This window comes from Curcuma longa, chromosome 21, assembly GCF_044706935.1.
Source record: "Curcuma longa cultivar G26 ecotype Majalengka, Jawa Barat chromosome 21, ITB_CL_G26_1.1, whole genome shotgun sequence".
Taxonomy (NCBI): Eukaryota; Viridiplantae; Streptophyta; class Magnoliopsida; order Zingiberales; family Zingiberaceae; genus Curcuma; species Curcuma longa.
In genome coordinates, this window is record NC_133881.1 from 12151250 (window position 1) to 12172816 (window position 21567).

The following is a 21567-nucleotide window of genomic DNA, read 5'->3' on the forward strand; positions in this document are numbered from 1 at the left end:
GTCCCGATGAGATCTCTCTGTTTTGCGCCGTCGCCACCAATCTCGTTGGCGACCCATCCCAACGAGATCTCTCTGCTCTGCGTCATCGGCACCGTTGCCTCTCCCTCTCGTCGGCTCCTCATCCCGATCTCGATCTCTATGCGAGAGAGCTTGTCGTCGTCATAGCCTCTCCCCGTCGTAAAAGAGCTCGTCGCCACCGTCGCCTCTCACCGTCTCAAGAGAGCTCATCACCGCCGTCGTCTCCCCGTCCTAATCGCCGCCGTCGTTGTCACATCCCGTCACCTTCATCTTAGTTTTAGAATTTGCTAATCCTAAAATCGAGAAATCTCATCCCCGTCCCAAAATCGTGACGTTGTCGTCGGAAAACGTTGATGGCCGCTCTCTCTGTCAGCCACGTCGTTGAAGTCGTTGTCGCTGTCAGTAGACCACGCCGTCGGAGCCTCTGCTTGAGTTGTTCAATGACAATATTGCCAATTTACTATATAAGAAAGAATTCATTACTAAAATTAAATTTGAAATGATAAATATAAAAACAGTATATTTTTAAGGAATTTGTTGCATTGTTGGTTAGGAATTAATGGCTTCCTTTTATTTAACTTTTAAAAAAAATATTTAGTTGCCTTAAAATTGTATCTGTTTAATTTTAATCCATGGTAACTACTTTTTTCTTGCTATAAATTGTAAATATGCATCATTTTTTTTTCTAATACAAATTATTTCTCTTAAAAAAACAATATCTTTGATCTTGTTTATTATTAATTATTAATCTTTCAGAAAACATCTACAACTATGTCAAAGCTTTCAAGCTTCCTCTCGCCGTGTCTCTTGGCCTTGTTTTTGTTCCTCCGGCGATGCGTCGCCGACGTCGGCACCGCCGCCTTCTACGCTCCGCCGTACATCCGTGAGTTCTCTTTGCTCAGCATGATCTTCTTTACTGAAACTCCGGTAATCTATATCTATTTTGCATGGTCGCTGCTGCGCGTGCAGCGACGGTTTGCTACGGCGAGGACACCGGCGAGTTCCCGCCGGAAAACCTCTTTGCGGCGGCCGGGGAGGCGATATGGGACGGCGGCGCAGCCTGCGGGAGGTTCTACACGGTCAGGTGCCTCAGCTCGTCGCCGAGGGCGTGCGTCGCCGGCGGCTCGGTGAGGGTGAAGATCGTCGATCAGGGGAGCACGCTCCGGTCGCCGCCGTCGAGGAACCGCACGACGATGGTGCTGTCTTTGGACGCGTACCGGAGGATAGCCAGCCGCAGGGCTGCTTCTGTCAACGTCGAATTCATGGAGTCTGATTGAGATTGATCTGGATCGAAACTTGGAGATTCCTGAAAAGATTCTGTCGTTCGAGCTCATGAAAATAAAATAAAATAAAATAAATATTGTAAATCTAATTATTTATGTTTGTTTTATATAAGAAATTATGCTGTGCTACTGTAAAACAAAATGAATGTGGGGAAAAAATATTTTTATTTATTGTTCTACGTTATCTGCTGCAATGAAAGATGGAATCTGTCATTCTAATGATCTCACATGATCGATTTTATAATCATCTGTAAAGAAGTAAATCAAAAAATTATAATTGTACATTATATGAAAGAGCATTATTTCAACTTTATTTGATTCTTATTCACTGTAACAGAAAGTCTGTCCTATAGTAATCAATTCAATCATGTTCCGAGAACTTATTCTACATTACCAAAGCTTTTTAATAGGATGGTAAATGAATTTAACTTGGGTAAATAAATTTGATAAGAATTTATTTATTTTCTTTCAATACATACAAAATCAATTAAATAAAATAATTTAAATAACTTATTAATTTAAATAAATATATATATATATATATATATTCGACTGATTAATATTTGTAAATATTCTTAAATCATGTTAAATAAATATAAAAAAAAATAAATAAATACACTTGTATTATCGAATACAATAATAAATTTAAAATATAAAAATTTTAAACAATCAAATAAGCTTGAATTGAGAGTTCGATAACATTTAAATAAATCAATATAAATCAAGTTCGAATCAAACTTAAATTAAAAAAAATTAAATCAAGTTTGAATAATAATTTCAACCTTGGCTCGTGTTCTACCATCACAATTTGGCCTATCTCATAGATCAAACCACCATCCTCTTGTTAAATCTAAACCAGAACTAGTTCTTAATTATACATAGAACTTAAATATGCAGATTATAAAAAAAAATGATAGATATTACTCAATAGTATGAAGCACAAGTGTTGATTAAAAAAATATTTATATTCATACATTCATATATATTTTCTAATGTATAAAATACATCACTTAAAAAATTAGAAGGATTAGTAAATTGTGTCCACCCTTAAAATTTAAGAATAAAAATGAAAAATAAAAATTTACAGGAAATAGATCATTTTATATTTAACAAATAAAAACACAAATCTTTCAAATCATTTTATGTAAAATATAAAATATAAAAAAATTAAATTTTTATTAACTTTAACATCGCTTGAAACTATTTTAAAAATTGTATATGTTCCTTTGCAAAGGAAGAGCTTGGGATTATTATGATATTGATTAAAATTGCACCACATTATGGTTTAATTATTTGTGAAGTGTATATTATAATAATTTTAGCTAAAATTATTATAACAGTGTTGAACTAATTAGATAAAAAAGATTAAATTAGAAGAAAATTTAGATAAAATGATCTTTTATTTTTTTATTTTAAATGAGATGATTTTTGATGGAAATTAATAAAAAAAAATAAGAGCCAATCTCCTTTTTTAGTAACAAATGGTACACTACTATTTGATTGATTGGATAAAAAATAATTTTTAAATACTAAGGTGAAATACTCTTTTAATATTTGCTTAGACGCTTTTTTTGTCGATAATAAAAATCTTCCATATACTTTATCAACTTTTAAAAGTGCCTCTTATGGTTTAATTGATTAAAGTGTCCTTCAATTTTTTTTATTTTATTACTCAAATGCTTACTCTTTTTTATTTTCTCTTCGAGTCTGCATACAGCATGAAGTGTCAGTTTCTCATATATCTAAGATTCGAATTTTAATATTTTTTGATTTATTTAGAAATGAAAATTTTTTATAAGATCAGTTCAATCACTTTCAAAATTAATCGATCCAAATGACTGTATATAATTAATAATAATAATAATAGAGAAGGTGTTTTGATAATAAGGAAACAAAGGTAGACACTAGACAATTAAAAGGCATTTTCTTTTATAGGAATAAAAGTGTATTTTTTTAATTTATTATCCAAATAGTATCCCATCCCACTTCGGTCTTTTTTTATATTTAAAATTTTTTTTATTTTTATACTATTATAATAATTATGAGATCATAACAACTATAATTATATAATTATAATAATTATAATTATATAACTAATATAATATAATACTGATCTGTATTAATTAAAAATATATTATGTATGTTATAGTAATTATAAATTGTAATTGTTAAAATACAATATTGATCCTAGATAACGGTATAATACTTATGATTCCATAATTATTATAATATAATATAATCAATATTAATTAAAATAAATTATCTATATATTGTAGAAATTATGATTTGTAATTACTATAATATAATGATAAAAAATAAAATATTTATATTATAACCGTAATAATTTATTATATATTATAAAAAATAAAGATATTTTTAAAAATAAAAATATGATATTCTTTTAACAATTTCGATAATTTGCCGAATAAACATTGAAGGGCATTTGAATTCGTGAGGAGGAACTTTGATAATTCGCCCAAATAAATTATAAGAGGAAGTGGAAATTTTGGTAACCTTCGAGGAATAAGTGACATTTGACTAGCCCGAGGAATGTAGGCGTCTTTGGAACCGTTAAATCTAAATCGGACGGCCAATGTTCCATTCCGTTCTCCCCTATCGCCTATAAAAACACGCTCTTGCTTCGCCCACCCCCGGGCCGTTCTTCGTTCTTATCATATTTTTTTTGCGCCTCTTTTTTTTTTTTTTTTGTTCCCCAGAGACGAATCTTACAGTGTTGTAGATAATACGTTGTTCTTGGCGATCTCTATTGAGGAATCTTGTCGATCTCCATCTTTCTGATCTTCGAGGTGGATTTGTTATCGTTAGCAATTATTGGATTAGGGTTCCAGTGATCTTTGAGTCTGGACTGTCGCGTAGCCTTCTTGAATCCATGGACAAGAAGAAGGTGGCAGTCCCCCTTGTGTGCCATGGGCATTCGCGACCCGTCGTGGATTTGTTCTACAGTCCTGTTACCCCGGATGGATTCTTCCTGATCAGTGCAAGCAAGGGTGAGCTTTTCCCGTTTCTGATGTACTTGATTGGGATCGATAGTTTGTTAGAAATAGTTTGTAGATAATCATTGCAAATAATGAAGAAACTAAAAGGTTAAGTGAACAGAAAGACAAAATTAACCAAATCTGGGACCATTCCTCTTGATGGATCGACAGGTTGTCCTTGATGTTCAGATTTATCAGTATTGTAAAGATGATCAGTGGTTGATTTTTAACTGATTAAATTGAACAAGAAATGATTAGTCCTCAACTTGTGTTATCAATCTGCAATGTGGATCTGTCATTAGAAAGATTATTGTTTGCCACAGTTCACTAGTGTATGTCAACGTAATTATTATTATTATTTTTCCTTAAACATATTTTATTTCTTTTCACAAGGCATCTTGCATAAACTGTTTGCTGCTCCATATATTCGTGGCTTTCCACCTCTTTTAATTCAACTTTGAGTAGTGTGTCAAGTTTTTGCAGCAATTTATCTTCATCATTACCTCTTATAGGAAAGAGAGGAGCCACAATGAACGCTTGAATGCTTTTAGACTCATTGACACACCACTACTGAAGTTATCAGATGACTTTAAATAGTTATTACCTTAATATTCTTCAATATGGACAAGGTGCATACTTAATTATATATGTGGACAAGGAGAAGGAAGCAGAGTGCAGTGATGAACACTGAATACCAGCAATGCTAAGGAAATAGAGAAATAATAATAGAAAACCGAGAAGGAAAAGGTGGAAAATACCTTTTTGGTGAAATACTGAATGCGATTCAAATCTCTGTCAACCATTATTCATATCTTTTTTTTTGTGTATATGAGAAATGTTATAAGGTGAAGATGTCTTTTTGCATGATAATACCGATGTCGCATGTTGTTTTAACCACTTAACTATTTAAATCAGTGGATAATTCTTTGAAATTTGGAGTTAAAGTTTTCACCGAGATGTACAACATCCTCAATTACTCAGATGATGGAGGCTCATTGTTGCTCCATTGGTTTTTTTCCTTTGACAACATGAAATTAATATAATGGTATCTTTATATTGCTGTTCTAGGGAAAAAATAATTCTCCCACACTTTCTAATCTATGCCACGGTGAGTCATATCATGAAACTTTAGGAACAAGTATAGAAAAAAGACTAAGGAAGGAGATCATGGTGATCGAAAATCAATTTGGATTTATGCTTAGAAGGTTGATAATAGAAGCTATACATCTTTTTACGGAATTAATTGAAAAGTATCGGGAACAGAAGCAATACTTACACATGATATTCGTTGACCTATTATAATAAAATTCCAAGGAAAATTATATGGAGAATTCTACAAAAGAGAGGTATTAGCATAACGTATATTAAACTAATTAAGGATATCTATGAGGATGTAATGACAAGAGTGAAGACTTCGGTGAATTAATCGAAACATTTCCCATAAGAATAAGGTTACATCAGGGATCGACTCTAAGTCCTTATCTTTATACATTAATCATGGACGAAGACACATTCAATATATGGTATCGTGATTTTTGTTGTTTGCAAATGATATTGTTTTGGTAGATGAAACATGTGAAGGAGTAAATATTAAATTCGAATCATGGTGGACAATGCTAGAAGTGAAAGGTTTTAAGTCTAGTAGAGTAAAGACAAAATATATATGAAATTTAAATTTGGTAATATTAGATGTAATAAGACAATTGTTATGATAAAAGATGGCGAATTGTGCTTTAAGTATTTACGATTATTTTTTGTAAAATGATGGAAAGATTGAGATAAATGTCTTACATATAATACAAGCAGAATGGTTGAAATAGAGGAGAGTGTCATGTATTCTTTGTGATCATATAGTACTTCTAAGACTAAAAGAAAAGTTTTACAAAATGACGGTGAGACTTGTTATGTTATTTGAAGTTGAATGTTAGGTTATGACTTGAGCATATGAGCAAAAAATGAGAATTAGAGAGATGAGGATGTTAAGGTAGATGTACAAACATACCAGGATGAACAAGATAATAAATGAAAATATTAGAGAGAAAGTTGAGATTGCACCAATTGAGGGATAACATCGAGAGACGTTTAAAATGGTACGGTCATATATGTAGACGACCAATAAATACTCCAGTTAAGCTATGTGAAACTATGATAAATATGTACATTAAACGAGAAAGAGAAAGATCAAAGGAGGCTTGGTTAGCAACAATAAAACAAGATAAGATTTATTTAAATATAAATGATGATATGGTAGGGGATAGAGCTCAATGGCGTAGAAGGATTCATATAGGTGACCTCAGCTAGTGGGATAAAGTTTGATTATTATTGTTGTTGTTGTTGTATCTAATCTCAGAATTTCAATTGAAAAACTTGCTTTGCACCTGATGAGCCTTGTGCCTGTAAATTCATGGAACATGCCAATATGCTAATCCTGTTTCTCCTTTTTACTAGCACTTCTGTGTTAAGTTTCATGGGTAGTGCCTACAGAATAAAATATTGATAAGATTCTCTAATCTGTTTCACTTTGATTTCAGCCTATGAATATGATTGTGTTTGGTATCCTTTTTTCCATGTTTTGAGTAAAAATATTTTGTAATTTGTGGAGAGATTGCATGCTATGTTAATGTCTATTAAATCCTCAAAAAGATATTTCAGATTGTTAATGATTGTTTAACATCTTAGATGCAAATCCAATGCTTAGAAATGGTGAGACTGGAGATTGGATTGGAACATTTGAAGGACACAAAGGTGCAGTTTGGAGTTGCGGCCTCGATACCAATGCTTTGCGTGCAGCTACTGGATCAGCTGATTTTTCTGCGTATGCCAGTTTATCTAGAATCTATTTTTTCAATTCATGACCAAAATTTATGAAAGCTAAAGTTTGAATAATGTTGAACTTCAATACTGTAAATTGTTGGGCATTTAATATTTTATTCGTTGAACTTTTGCATTATGTCTTTTATTTGTGTTGGCTTATCTATTTTGAGAAAAGCAAATGATTTAGCTGTGTGCGTACAGTTTGGTCCTAATTACTCCCTTTGGTGTTTGCCTTGACGTTGCTTAAAATTTGTAGTTGTCTTTTTGCCTGATCTTAATTTATATGTTTTTATATTTATATTTGGGACAATAGTATGGGACATCTGAATGCATAGGGTAGGATGTTTTGCATACTGAACTTTGAATCTTTATTTTTAGGATATTTGCATAGCAAGATATGCATTTATAATGTTTTTAGGTAGAACTTAAAGAGAGAATATAGGCATGGAATCAAAAAGGTGAACATCGAAAATTCCTTGCCCATTTACATGTCCCTTTTCTGGCAGAATAAGTGCATGCACAACATAACTTGCACCTTCCTTTTTTTTTCCTTTTGCTACATGGTACATATGAAATGGGCATTCCATTATATTTATTTCCGTAGACATGCCATCAAGAGATCTTGTGTGCTTGTTGATCTCCATGTAAGACCACATAAATTGGCCAACAACAGTTGAATCATGATGATATCAGCCAGTGGCAAGGTCTAGAATCTCAGTGTCACTTTTAATAATGCAGGTTTGGAATAAAATATGGGCACTTGTTATTGTCTGAACCAATTGGTCGTATTTCTAACTAGTTTTGAACTGAATCTGTGATGTATGATTTACCTCAAAAATTAAACTACAGGTTCATGATCAATTGAGTCAAAGTTGAATGAATCCAACTGAATGATAAGAGTAGTCCTTGCATTTAAGATCATTAGAAGGATTTGGTAGCTCATCCTGGGAAAACCATCAAAATACATTGTTAGAGGTATTAGATCCATAGTGCTATTAACCTAATACCTCTAACAATACATTTTGATATCAAGGCATTGATGGAACGTTGACATATTCATGCTAGGATTGCCACTAGGAAGAAGGAGCATCCATGCTAAGAAGAACTGTTTTTTATGTGATCACCCTTTGTAGATTGGGTAGATTTTTATTGAGCTAAAAATGTGGCAGTTAAAATCAACTTTAATTGACTAAATCTCATCGAAGCTTTCCCTTATACACTGGCACCCAAGTGGACCTTCTACTTTGATTCTCTGTACTGCCATTGTGTATCATTTGTCAACATTGAGCTTCCTCACCCTCTCAACTAATATCAAATTTTCTTGAGTAGCTTGGACAGTCTTTTTCTATTATTAATGCCTCAGTAAATAATTTTTGTTTTGGTAGATAATCTAGTTGAACCTCCACTGACTGTATCATCTTCATGACCGCCATTGTCATCACCACAAGGTTTCTATTGTGTCAAGTTTAAACTTATGAAAGTGGGTTATTCATCTTCATCTTTCTCTTTAATATTCTCAAATGTGACCTAGCAGTAGTATTTCCTTGTCATGTAATCGAGCTTGGCCCTTTTTTTTGTTTCGAACCATCATTTTTAGTGAACATATTGGTGTAAGGATTGGATTAAAAATTATTGGTGGTTCAACTATAGCTATTCATGTGAGTAATAATCACTTTGCAATAATCAACCTTAATCATGACCCAAGGGTTTCCTTTCCCATGGATAGGAACCCACTTACTGTTGCAATAATTTTATTGGCATCACCTATGTTACTCATTGCTCACATAGTTAAGCAAGCACATCATTTTATTAAGTCATTAAGTGCATAGTAAAGCCTTTTAAGGCATCAAGTAACAAGAACCAAGATGCAGACATTCAGAAGCAAACAAATGAAGAGGTGTACGAAGAGTCATGCGATAGTCCTCTACAAAATCCAATAGTGGAGTATGCCTCAAGGCAACACTTAATGTTTTGATTTGACACCCTCAGTACTCACCTCCTAAATAATCTAAAGGTAAGAAAAGAGGGATGCCAATTTTGGAAAAATAGGTAGTAGGAATGGAACAATATGTACGGTTAATTAATGAACTTATATATTGCTGATTTTTATGTTTGGGCTAAAAAGAAACTTAGTTTAAAAAAAGAGTCTCATTTCAGCCTGTCCTTTTGCCCAACAACAATAAACTCATCCAAGAGTCGTTGAACTGGTTAAAAATAAGCTTCTTTTCCTCTCACTAAAATGACTTGAATCAAATGGACCCAACAACAAACTAAACTTTTGTAGGGCAGGGTGTCTATTCATCTTCAAACTATACTTTTGTGGGCATGGTGTCTATTCATCTTCATCATTCTTGTTGATCTCCTCTGAATGGTTGGCCTAGCTTTACTCTCCCCACTGTCATATGTTGTAGCTTAACCCTTTTTGTCTGAGCAGCTCTTGTTTGTGAGTAATCAAGAGTTGCGACGAGCCAAGGTTGGGATTAAAAATGTTGCAACTGATGATGCTACTAGTTGGCAAACTTATAGGTGATTTAAGATAATTTTGGCTTTGGCATTATCATTTTTAGTTGTGACCTTTTTTTCTCTCAATATGAATGGAAAAGGTGGGACTTCCTGCATACTATCTTATTCAATTCAGTGCTGTCATTCAAATTTCAATCATTGTCTTCCTCATTTTGTGCAAAGGCATCATCGAGTCAGTTTACATGTTGTTTCCTTTTGAAGCATTTGCAGCAATAAGTGTAGATTTGATATAGATTATTTTTTTAAAATGCCTATTGGAGAAACTGATGTTGACTTCAACTTTAATTGAAAGAGTTGTACTATGATTTTTCTCAAGACAAGCTGGATTGCCAAATTTCAGTGGTTGCTCGGTTGCAATAAAATTATAAGTTGGATTAATTTCCCATTAAAAATATACACTTTTTTTTGTATGATTTGATATATGTATATGTAAGTTGTTGTTTAATCTGATGAAGAATTCATGGAATCAAGTGCCTTTTTCTAGTGGCTTCACCTGTTAAATTAGGATTCAGTATTCGTATCTAACCAAATAATGGCATTGTTATCACCTTTTGTATTGTTCACATTGGTATTGAATCAGTATCTATGATTTAGATATTTTTTAGTTGTTGATATATTTAGATTAGTTTAAAGACTTATTAGCTAAATTGGATAGCTGGTCTATCATCCATCTGTTGGACAAGTGTGGCTTGTTATTTTAGACCATGGTAGTGGAAGTTTTTATTGGGACCACTATGTAAATATTTTTTTCTTGCTCTTGGAATTTAGACCAGTATGTTGCTCTAGTACTCTTTTCTCTTTCATGGGAAAAGATTGCGTGATCTCGCTATGTTTCATTTTAATGATCTTTGCCTCATTTCTTTCAGGAAAGTATGGGATGCTTTAACTGGGAATGAATTGTATTCATTTGAACATAAACACATTGTCCGAGCATGTGCGTTCTCTGAGGTACACGAGGATGGTTTTCATATTTTTTAATCATATCGTTATTTTTTGTTTCACTCTTAAAAGTGTTGCCCCCATTCTGTTACTGCTCATGAATTCTCCTACATATTTTCTGCAATGTGTTTATTGTGGTTTCTTTTCTTTACTAGCAACATCTGGTTCCTGTGTTTGGTGTTATATCATGCTCCTTTCTTTCATATCTGCTAAGGTGCACCTACTGAGAAAAATGATATGTTTAGCATATTTGACAATATCTTGATTTTATTTGGCGTTGGTTTCAAATGATGCACTATATTGCTTTGATACTAGGGCTCTTCATTTACTGCATACCCGTGTAACACCTTGCATTCCAGCAGACATATCATGCTTGAGTGCATATATATCATAGCAGATAATGAGTGAGATTACATAACTTGAATAAGTAATCTGTTTTACACGAGTCATGTATACCATCTATATGTGAACTAAGTGCAATTAGTGCTTATGAAATATTCAATTTATTATCTAATTGCTCTTTTTGGAGACGGATTCTTTGGTACAACATTTGTTGGCTACCATGATGCTGCATCATGTTCTTCTCACATTATTTATGCTGTCCGTTTCTACTGCAGGATACACACCTGCTGTTGACCGGAGGAATTGAAAAGATACTACGGACATTTGATTTGAATCGTCCAGATGCACCTCCTAGAGAAATTGATAAATCACCTGGTTCAGTAAGGACAGTTGCTTGGCTTCATAGCGACCAGACTATACTTAGTTCTTGCACTGATATGGGAGGTGTAAGGTTGGTTCTGCAAATTCCTTTGATGTCGGCCTTGTTCATTTGACTATTCTTATCTGCATATCTTCGAATTGCTAGATTGTTAAATCCCTTCCCAATTTTGTTTGTAGCTGGTGGTGAATTTATTCTCCTTGAACTTGTTAATCAATTTGCTTGCGAACACCTCAATATTGCTGAATCAACCTTTTTTTGTATTGCCGGTTCTTAGATTATAAGAAATAATCTGCTGTAGCCAATATAAATGATATTGTATGTTCTAATTCACTGTATAGATATCAGTTAACCTCCTTCTGGATCCTAATTTTCATAGTCAATAAATACATATCTCACAGATTATGGGACACCAGAAGTGGAAAAATTGTGCAGACACTTGAAACCAAGTCGCCTGTTACTAGTTCTGAAGTTAGTCAAGATGGTCGTTATATCACGACTGCCGATGGCTCAACTGTCAAATTCTGGGATGCAAATCAGTACGCATACCTCCTTTTTTTTCTCTTTTCTGCTTTAAGAATAGACCTTGAAATTAAAATATCAATACTTGTTCTTCAGTTTTGGGCTTGTAAAAAGCTATGACATGCCATGCACTGTGGAATCTGCTTCACTTGAGCCGAAATATGGAAACAAATTTGTTGTTGGAGGAGAAGATATGTGGATTCGTGTCTTTGATTTCCACACGGGCGAAGAAATTGGTGAGTTTATTTAACACTCCATGTTAACCCAATGCTGTATTCTCTGGAATGTAGATCTGTTAGATTAAATGATTCTTAATGGTTTTTCTTTGCAACTGCAGTTTGTAACAAGGGTCACCATGGTCCAGTTCACTGTGTGCGCTTCGCTCCTGGTGGTGAATCATATGCCTCCGGGTCCGAGGATGGCACCATCAGAATTTGGCAGATGGGTCCGGCTGTGGCCGATGATCATGATGCTTACAGCGCAAACACGTCTCCTGGGAAACACAAGGTTGGTGCTGCGGACGATGTTGCTCGTAAGATCGATGGTTTTCACATCACCAAGGATGAACTGAAGGAATAGGTTTTGCGCCGACTACAGTTCTCGAGCTGCATTCCATTGGTTCAATGTGTGCAAGGGCTTGCTGCTACACGGTGATTTCTATGATGCCTCCTCACCTGTTATAGATCTTTTAAAACAGAAATCCTCCTTCCCCCTTCTGTTTCAGATTTCTCAACTCGATTTCAATAACCTCTATTCCTGCTATCCCTAGTGCAAATGTTAGTCTTATTTGTCAAGAAATCCAATGACGATGTTCCAGTTCCAGACATGTAGCCATGAGGAGGAAACAACCCACAAGCAGAGGCCGCCATTACAAGCTGAGTATGATACAAGCAATTGTGAATCAAAAAATAGTTCATAACCGCTACAAACAATTTGCGTTAAGTGTAATAGATTTCATGTTACTTTTTCCACCCTAGTTCAATTAGGTTGTCAACAAGGACGCAGAAACAGAGCAAATTAACAGAATAGGGCATTCAAAATTAATCATGATGAAAAATCATCATCCTTCTTTAGTTGAGGTTTATTTATCTGCCTTGAAAATGAAATAATAGAGCTTCAAAACAGTGGTGTTTACGTCCTCTTAACTAACTGATACGTTTTGGGGCCTTTTCCACATGAGGGAGCATCCCCTTACTCTCACTTTCCTCAAAACCTAAAATTTCAGCAAAGACAGTTTGTAGCACACTCTTCGCTATCCTGTATGCCTCCGCTGAGGCCGCTCCCCTCTCCACGCACTTCATGGCATCATGCAATAGATCATTGTACCACAAGATGGGAGATTCTTGAGAATATTGACCTTCATGAACACTTTCTTGTAGCATCAAGCCGCTCTTCGCTTTTCTAGTCCACCTTTTCAATATGCAATATTCAGGAATAAGAATGGTGCCACACACCAAGAAGAGTCCCAGCAAATGCCTGCAAGGTATTCCTGAACCTTCATACTTGAAGCAATTACAATATGCTTTTTTCTCAGATTCCTTGAAGACCACAAAATGCCGATCACGAGCATCGCCATCCCTCGCGACAGAAAATTTGCTTATCGGACCATCTTGAATTTTGACAGGATAATAGTTGAAAGCTTCAACTAGTTCTTCTTGGAACTTGTCAAATGCCATCCGTGTGTAAATATTGGCAGCCTGTTTCTCCATTGGCGACTGAGTTTTAAGAATGCGTTGGATGTTCAACGTAGCATAATCTTCTTGGGCTTCCTTTTCATATCGGCTATCCATTTCTTCGTCTAGTTTTGCAATAAACATCTGCAAAGAGCACTCTGTGACAAAGTTGTTTCGGTAAAACCTCTTCAGTGTTTCTACTCTATGGGTTGTAGACAACTCTGCAAAGAAGGAACCTTTTAGATAGGCCGGAACCCATCTATGGCGAATACTGTATAGTGACTGCAACCACGGGTTCTCACCGATGTTATATTTCTCGAGAATTGTCCTCCAATAAACTTCAAAGGTTTCCACATTGTCAGACTCATTGATGCACATCTTTAGTTCATCATGTAGGGCAGGGTACCTACAGGAGACATCCGATAACTTCTTTTGGCATCTAGATAGGATTCTCCATCTGCACAAACGATGACATGTCTCAGGAAACACCTTTGCAACTGCTGCTTCAATAGCCTTGCCTTGATCAGTAGTAATTGTTAGAGGTCGTCGGCCGCACATTGCTGTCAGCCATGTTTCTAATATCCAAGTAAATGAGGATTCTGTCTTGTCCATAACCAAAGCACAAGCAAATACGATCGTCTGCCCATGATGATTCAAACCCGTGAATACAGCAAAAGGCATCATGTTCTTATTCTGCCTATATGATGTGTCGAAAGTAACAGCATCGCCAAAATAACCGTAAGACATTCTAGCTTTTGCATCAGCCCATAACGCATTTGTCAGGCAGTTTCTGTTATCAACTTGCATTGCATAAAAGAACCCTGCATTCTCTGCCTGCATCCTCCTGAAATAATCAATAAGGATTTGTGCATCTCCTTCACCAAAGACTCTCCGCCGCATCTCTTTCAAGTAGTCCTGGTGTTCCCTATCCTTTCCAGAGAGGCGACTAAGCTGGATCTCACGAACCCTCTCGGGACTAACCACTATATGGGTGTGCTCCAACACCAACTTACTGATAATCCACTTCTCAGGTCCCCTTCGAACAACCTCCATCATTGCTGGGCAACCATCCCTAATGGAAAGACGCTTACGCTTCTTTTTGGTGCTGTTCTCAGCAACCTTCTTCTTGTGATGACCCTCTTTCAGGCATACAAACCTCTTCATGACCAACACCTCAACCCCCTTCCGTCTCTCACAGCGAGAGCGTGCAACTCGAATGCCAAAGCCAAGACGCAATGCATAGGCATTGTAAAATGCCCGTGCAGCTCCGTCGGATTCAAATTCCATACCTAGAGATGGTACCTGGTTAACCTCATCACAATCTTCAACATCAAGTAGTTCATTTTCAATGGCATTCCTGATTGATGCTAGAGCGCTGCCACCATGAGAAACAATCTGAAGTGATGAGGTGACTTCTTCTGTTTGCTGTTCAACATCCGGCGCCTTGACGTCATCCTCAAAAATAGTACTGTCCTCAACTATTTCATCATCTACACTGGATGAATACTCCATGGTCCTGAGTATAATTCAAGAACAAGATCTAATCATAAAAGCATTCGAAAGATTGTGATAATGTTTTCATTGGATAATTGATGGAAACCCCTAGTGAAGAAATTTCATTACAAAAGCAAAACTAGAACTTCACTGGAATTGACGTCCACTTAGATCAAAAGAAAATGCCTCCATGAATTATTTTGACCAGGAATATGGAAAAAGAATAAAGAATTAGGATGCTAGGGTTCTGAGCTCAGGAAATGATAGGAATTTCCATATGTTTGAATGTGTTCACAAAAACAATGAAAAAAAATGCATCTTCCGAGAAGAAAAAGGCCCTCCACTATATCAGTCGATCGGATTCTTTACGTGACAAGAAATTTCAGAGGGCTAGGGTTCTGAATATGGAGAAAAAGGGGAGGAGAAATAGGAAAAACCTGAAGAGAGCGAATTCAAGAAATCGGTACCTTATCACTTGGTCTAGGGTTCTGCAGAGGAGAGTCCAACGCGATGGAGGCGGTGACGGCCGCAGCGGTAGTTGCGGCGGCGAAGAACCGTCCTGGTTCACCCGGAAGCGGGGGGAGCGAATTCAAGAAATCAGTACCTTATCGCTTGGTCTAGGGTTCCGCAGAGGAGAGTTCCGACGCGATGACCACAACTATGAGATGAATAAAAAATATATTTACATTAAAAAAAACATTTGAATTTATACTTTTGTATTTACAATTCTATTCGAATTTATATTCATTTAAATATTTATATATAATTTTAAATCCACTTAATACTCATCTTAATCTTATCTCAATGTGAACTAGATTGTCTAGTATAATTAATATATCTAAATGTAACTTATATTATGAGTATTTAATTATTAGGTACATGTGATTTTCCAACGAGCCACTTAACCTAACTATCAACGAGCCACTTAACCTAACTCGCATGCTTAAAAATAATAATAAAGCTGCTTGTCACACTAAATTTTCGTCACAAATTTGTGATGTTAACGTTCGATTTTAAAGTTAAGATTAAATCCAGACCGTAGATTGAATGGGTGATTACGATGATCTAAATTTAATCTTCTATTTTAAAAAAATTCACAAATAAATCTGTTGCGATAAGGATCCCAACTGTAAAAATAATAAAAACTTATAAATTATAAACAAAAATAGAGGAAATAGAGAGAAAAATTAAAAGATATAAAAAATAAAAGAAAATAAGAGCAGTTTGTTTACTGAACCGAAACAGGTAGTTTTCAAGTTTTTTTATTTTAAGTACCTAACTTTCGTAATATCTCTCATCTAACATTCTTTAAATGCTCCTCCTTATCTTCTACAAAAAAAAAAAAAAAGATAAAATTCGTCATCTTAGCGACTCCATACGGTCGATCCTACGATCATCTATAAAGAGGTAAATCAAGAAACTGCAGTTAGTCACGACGTAGAAGGGTATTGCCGATTCGAACCCTTGCTCTCTTCTATAAGTCTACTGCGTCGTAATCAACTCAGCTATGTTCCGGGAGATAAATGCTCCTCCTTATCGGGATAAAGGTGGATGGATTGGAATGGAATCAAACCAAAAATATTATATTTCAATTTAAATTTAATTCGAATCTAAATTCAATTTAAAAATCCTCAATTCAAATCTAAATTTGGATAATTCAACTAACTTGAATAACTCGATTGGTCTAATTTAAAAAGATTTTTTATTATTTTCTTTAATAATTTTTTATTTTTATCTTAATATTTTAAAATAAAATATCTTAATTTTTAAAATAAAATTTAATTTAACTTTGAAAAAACTTAACTTTTAAATTCAAATTAATCCGATTGAAAACTCTCAATCTTAATTTGATATTTTTCGTATTGATTCAGATCATATTAGTTAATCGGATTCATTTTTGATATCCTATTCATCGGTCAGAATGATAAACTTAAAAAATTCTAAATTTTCAAGATATAATTGAGTTGGTTATTATGGAACAGACTTGTTAAGGTGAAAAAAAGTAAAATTTTACCGAGATAATGCTTCTACGTAATGGTCAACTATAATTTTTCAATTTACTTTCTTATATATGATCATCAGATTGATTGTATGAAGCCTCGTGTTAAGGAAGAAGGGTGAAGTCCAACAAAAAAAAAAAAAATTGGACTATTAAATAAAATATATGTCAGGTCACTCATTGTCGTCCACGTGTCATCTCAAATGGAAATATTATATTTGACGGGAAGGACAATTGACGTGGCACCAGCTCACTCGTCCCACCTAACGTAGTCAAACCACGCTGGGTGTACCTGACCATGGAAAGAAATCAATATATTCGTATTGTGAAGGAATTCAGGTCGAAATTCAAAAACAAAGTTTTCAGCCAATCAAATTGCAGCTTTGCCATCGGCATCGCCGTAGCAGTTCCTCCATTGCTCCCATGCTCGTCGCTCCATTGACGTCGACTCTCTCCCTCTCCATATCTTCCTCCCCTGATCTAGCAGAGAACTCCGATCCATCGATCGCCGCTTGGAGTCATGGAGAGAGTCATCTCCGCGAAACCCCTTTTTTCCCTCGCTTTCCATCCTCTCCCTTCCCTCCGCAGCCGCTTCCCCTCCCCCGCCCTCCGCGCCCACCATGGCTTCACCTCCCAGGATAGCCCCGCCTCGATCGCTGCAGAGCATACTGAAAGGTTGCTCCTTTACCCAGTAGTCGCTGGGAAACGGAGGAAAGTTCCGGTTTTTAGGGCAAGCGCCGCGATTCCGTCCGACGGAGCCGGAGTCGTCGAGGAAAAGGCCAGCCCCAAGTTCCTGGGAGTCGAGTTATCCACGCTCAAGAAAATAGTCCCGCTTGGGTTCATGTTCTTCTGTATTCTATTCAATTATACCATTCTGAGGGACACCAAGGATGTACTGGTGGTGACGGCCAAAGGGAGCAGCGCCGAGATCATACCCTTCTTGAAGACCTGGGTGAACTTGCCCATGGCCGTGGGGTTCATGCTGCTGTACACCAAGCTGTCGAACGTGCTGTCAAAGGAGGCTCTTTTCTACACCGTGATTATGCCTTTCATCGCCTTCTTCGGGGCCTTCGCGTTCCTATTGTATCCCATGCGTGACGCCATCCATCCCACTGCGCTCGCCGACAGGCTCTTGGCGGCTCTCGGTCCGAGCTTCCTTGGCCCGGTTGCAATTCTGAGAATCTGGAGCTTCTGCTTGTTCTATGTCATGGCAGAGCTATGGGGAAGTGTGGTCATCTCGGTCCTCTTCTGGGGTTTCGCCAACCAGGTGACAACTTTTCCATGATGGACTTCATTAATCTGCTTTATAACCAATTTCAGCCTTTTCGATCTCAACCAGTGTCTTCCTAATTTAAGGCCTTGAAATTTCCAGATTACTACTGTTGACGAAGCCAAAGAGTTCTACCCATTATTTGGACTCGGAGCTAATATCGCCCTCATCTTCTCCGGACGCACAGTCAAGTTCTTCTCCAACATGCGCAAGAATTTGGGACCGGGCGTCGATGGCTGGGCGATTTCCCTCAAAGGAATGATGAGCATTGTCGTTCTCCTTGGCCTTGTAATCTGTGGAATCTATTGGGGTGTGAATAAGTTTGTCGTCAATGATCCATCTATTCCAAGAACAGAACGCAAGAAGAAGGTTCATGTCACCAGAGACACTGTGCTTCATTGAAATTCTTCTCTTCTGTGTCACTAGTTACTGAGGATGAATTCATTGCAGGAGAAGCCAAAGCTAGGCATGAATGAGAGCCTGAAAGTTCTTCTGTCCTCTCGATATGTAAGAGACCTTGCAACCTTGGTGGTGGCCTATGGCATAAGCATCAACCTTGTAGAAGTCACATGGAAATCAAAGCTCAAGGCACAGGTAACACTTTGCTCTCTACTTCTGTTTCATCATGATTATAGTTGAGTATTGATCTTAAAACTGTTTCTACACATCCATCTGACAGTTTCCTAGTCCAAACGAATACTCATCTTTCATGGGCGATTTTTCAACTGCCACTGGGATTGCAACATTCACAATGATGTTGGTCGGAAGATGGATTCTCCGGAAATTTGGATGGGGAGTGGCAGCCATGATCACTCCCACAGTTTTACTGCTCACAGGAGTCGGGTTCTTCTCTCTGATTCTGTTTGGTGAGCCATTGGCTCCAGTATTAGGAAATCTTGGTATCACTCCTTTGCTCGCAGCTGTTTATGTTGGTGCATTACAGAACATATTCAGCAAGAGTGCGAAATACAGCTTGTTTGATCCTTGCAAAGAAATGGCTTACATTCCTATGGATGAAGAGATGAAGGTTACTATGATTTCTCCATTCATCTGCATCTTTCATAATTAGTATTCATGAACATCTCCAAGAACACAAATCCTTTTTTTATTACAGGTCAAAGGAAAGGCTGCCATTGATGTGGTCTGCAACCCCTTGGGAAAATCTGGAGGTGCCTTGATCCAGCAGTTCATGATCTTGACATTTGGGTCTCTGGCAAACTCAACTCCTTACTTGGGAGGAATACTTCTAGTGATTGTTCTGGCATGGCTAGGTGCTGCCAGATCCTTGGACTCTCAATTCTCGCCTTTGGCCAAGAAAGAGCTCGAGAAGGAGAAGGAGAAGTCGCGGAAGGCTAAAGAGCCTTCGGTGGTCATCGATGCGACGATCAAGGACGGGGTGGTTTCTGAGTAGAAGGAGAATGGTTCTACTTCTCTGCATGAGTCTGTGGAAGGGGAGAAGAAGAATCGCCATGGTCAGCAAACCAGAGGCAAAAAGGTCTTGGTGATATTTGAACAATTTGTGTTGAAGTTTAATTTTTAAATTACAAAATTATAATATTTGGATGTGAATTTAAATAATTGTAGTTCAATTTTGTTTCGATTTATATGTTAAATTTAATTGATTTAAGTTGTATAATATAAAATTTTAATTTGATCTATCTTCAGCAAAAGGTGAAATCTACTTATCTCAACGATCCTATACGATCAGTTCCACAACTATTTGTGAAAAGGTAAATCGAAAAGCTGCAGCTGGTCACGATAATTTATTACCTTAAATCAAATAAGTTTTGGGTTGGATAAAGGGTACCAAAATTTACTAATAATTATTTATTACTTTTGATCAATGTTTGTTTAGAAATTTAAATTTGTATGAAATAAAATTTCAATTTTCCTGTTAATTACTTAATGATTTTTTTTATTTTAATTAAATAATAATAATAATAATAAATATCCTATTAAATGCAGTCTTATCCTATATATTATAGGAGGGATGTTTCATGTTATACGATAATAATTTTATTGTTGGTTAAAGTTCTCTTTCTCTCATTCTAATTTAATCTTTTATTTAAAAATAAAAATTTTATTTTATTTTCAACCGTTGTGTAAAATTATATATAGTCTGATGGTCCTATTGCAAAATCGTGACCGTGGCTGATACAAGCATTTAAAAAACTTAAATGCATGTGTTGGCTAAAATTTTATGAAGTTGGAAAAGATTTTCTAATATAATAATATTATTATATATAATAATTTTATTAAGCAAGAATAATTTTGTTTTACAGTTTTGTTTGGACAAAGTCAAAAGGGAAGCCTTAGGAATCTCTTATTTTGATTCTTCGTAAAAAAAAAAAAGAAATCCCATTTGGCTGTTCAATCCTGTACATTTATTTAAATATTCTCTATAATTGTTCTATATTATTATCTCTGATTTATATTTTTTATTTATTTTTTAAATCGATCGAATACGTTATAACAGCTACGAAATCAAAATTGCTATAACATAAATATTAGGCAAATAAGTTGAATCTGTATTGTAACAATTATAACTTTATAACTGTTACAATATAAATAATAGGTAGATATGATTGAATCTACTTTATAATATAACAGGTATGAAATTTTAATTGTTATAATGTAAATATTCTTAAACAAATTAAGTATGCAATATATATAGTCAAGGGCGTAGCTACTTTATGAGCTACCTGGGCTATAGATCAAAGACCAACAACTTCATAAAAGAAAAAAACTTAGATTTACGAGTGGAAAAAAATTTTTTTTTTAAAAAAAATTGAAGAATATAAGGGCCGTCTCAAGATTCTACGAGGTCCTAGGCTAAATTTTTTTTAAAGCTTTAATATAATAATTAAAGTTTTATATTCAAATTTTATTAATAATTTTTTTTAAATTGATAAAATTATTAAATTATTTAATCTATTTTGAGCACAAAGTATTTATCTGTTAGTTCTTAAGAGAATGAAGATATAAAATGAGACGAAAGAAAAGAAAATTATTTGTATTGACTTATAAATATAATTTTATATTTTTATGATAATATAATGATTATAATTAATATGAAATTAATTAGTGTTGTTTTTAGAATGATACATCAAATATCAATTCAGTCATGCATTAATTCTCATGCATGCAGCAACTTCTCAGTTCTTATGCATACAAGCGTGAGCAGTGTATCAAACATACGAAGCGGTATTAAATTCTCATGCGTAGCCATACAGATGTGATGTGGTCATGTAAAAATCGAAGTACCACAGTCTCGCGAAATGAATGCGTTGTTCGATTGATATAAAAAATATTTTA

The 21567-nt window shown here is 35.4% G+C and overlaps 4 protein-coding genes across 4 annotated transcripts; 3 read left to right on the plus strand and 1 right to left on the minus strand.

Moving 5' to 3' along the window:
* The first annotated feature begins 789 nt into the window (after nt 1-789).
* Nucleotides 790-1295, plus strand: LOC141814215 (EG45-like domain containing protein). The gene is made up of 2 exons (XM_074702159.1): nt 790-901; nt 988-1295. Exons 1-2 carry the CDS (start codon nt 790-792, stop codon nt 1293-1295), a joined length of 420 nt encoding a protein of 139 aa, XP_074558260.1.
* Nucleotides 1296-3965: 2670 nt separating this feature from the next.
* On the plus strand, nt 3966-12638 carry LOC141814597 (uncharacterized). The gene is made up of 7 exons (XM_074702536.1): nt 3966-4309; nt 6977-7112; nt 10501-10582; nt 11191-11366; nt 11696-11833; nt 11913-12052; nt 12154-12638. Exons 1-7 carry the CDS (start codon nt 4192-4194, stop codon nt 12393-12395), a joined length of 1032 nt encoding a protein of 343 aa, XP_074558637.1. The 5' UTR covers nt 3966-4191; the 3' UTR covers nt 12396-12638.
* A 184-nt stretch (nt 12639-12822) lies between these two features.
* Nucleotides 12823-15618, minus strand: LOC141814596 (protein FAR1-RELATED SEQUENCE 5-like). The gene is made up of 2 exons (XM_074702535.1): nt 15451-15618; nt 12823-15005 (listed from the first exon to the last, which is right to left on the minus strand). The coding sequence occupies exon 2, from the start codon at nt 14999-15001 to the stop codon at nt 12962-12964; it is 2040 nt and encodes a 679-aa protein (XP_074558636.1). The 5' UTR covers nt 15002-15005; nt 15451-15618; the 3' UTR covers nt 12823-12961.
* A 1728-nt stretch (nt 15619-17346) lies between these two features.
* Nucleotides 17347-19865, plus strand: LOC141815444 (plastidic ATP/ADP-transporter-like). The gene is made up of 5 exons (XM_074703390.1): nt 17347-18249; nt 18355-18621; nt 18703-18846; nt 18932-19279; nt 19367-19865. Exons 1-5 carry the CDS (start codon nt 17503-17505, stop codon nt 19661-19663), a joined length of 1803 nt encoding a protein of 600 aa, XP_074559491.1. The 5' UTR covers nt 17347-17502; the 3' UTR covers nt 19664-19865.
* Nucleotides 19866-21567: the final 1702 nt, after the last annotated feature.

What these genes read in the sequence shown, in the direction of transcription:
- LOC141814215 (XM_074702159.1), top strand. Translation starts at nt 790, where the DNA reads ATGTCAAAGCTTTCAAGCTTCCTCTCGCCGTGTCTCTTGGCCTTGTTT. An exon ending in CTACGCTCCGCCGTACATCC is followed by an intron (nt 902 to 987) that starts GTGAGTTCTCTT and finishes CTGCGCGTGCAG; the next exon opens with CGACGGTTTGCTACGGCGAG.
- LOC141814597 (XM_074702536.1), top strand. Translation starts at nt 4,192, where the DNA reads ATGGACAAGAAGAAGGTGGCAGTCCCCCTTGTGTGCCATGGGCATTCG. An exon ending in CCTGATCAGTGCAAGCAAGG is followed by an intron (nt 4,310 to 6,976) that starts GTGAGCTTTTCC and finishes TTAACATCTTAG; the next exon opens with ATGCAAATCCAATGCTTAGA. An exon ending in GAGCATGTGCGTTCTCTGAG is followed by an intron (nt 10,583 to 11,190) that starts GTACACGAGGAT and finishes TTTCTACTGCAG; the next exon opens with GATACACACCTGCTGTTGAC.
- LOC141814596 (XM_074702535.1), bottom strand. Translation starts at nt 15,001, where the DNA reads ATGGAGTATTCATCCAGTGTAGATGATGAAATAGTTGAGGACAGTACT.
- LOC141815444 (XM_074703390.1), top strand. Translation starts at nt 17,503, where the DNA reads ATGGAGAGAGTCATCTCCGCGAAACCCCTTTTTTCCCTCGCTTTCCAT. An exon ending in TCTGGGGTTTCGCCAACCAG is followed by an intron (nt 18,250 to 18,354) that starts GTGACAACTTTT and finishes TGAAATTTCCAG; the next exon opens with ATTACTACTGTTGACGAAGC. An exon ending in GAACAGAACGCAAGAAGAAG is followed by an intron (nt 18,622 to 18,702) that starts GTTCATGTCACC and finishes AATTCATTGCAG; the next exon opens with GAGAAGCCAAAGCTAGGCAT.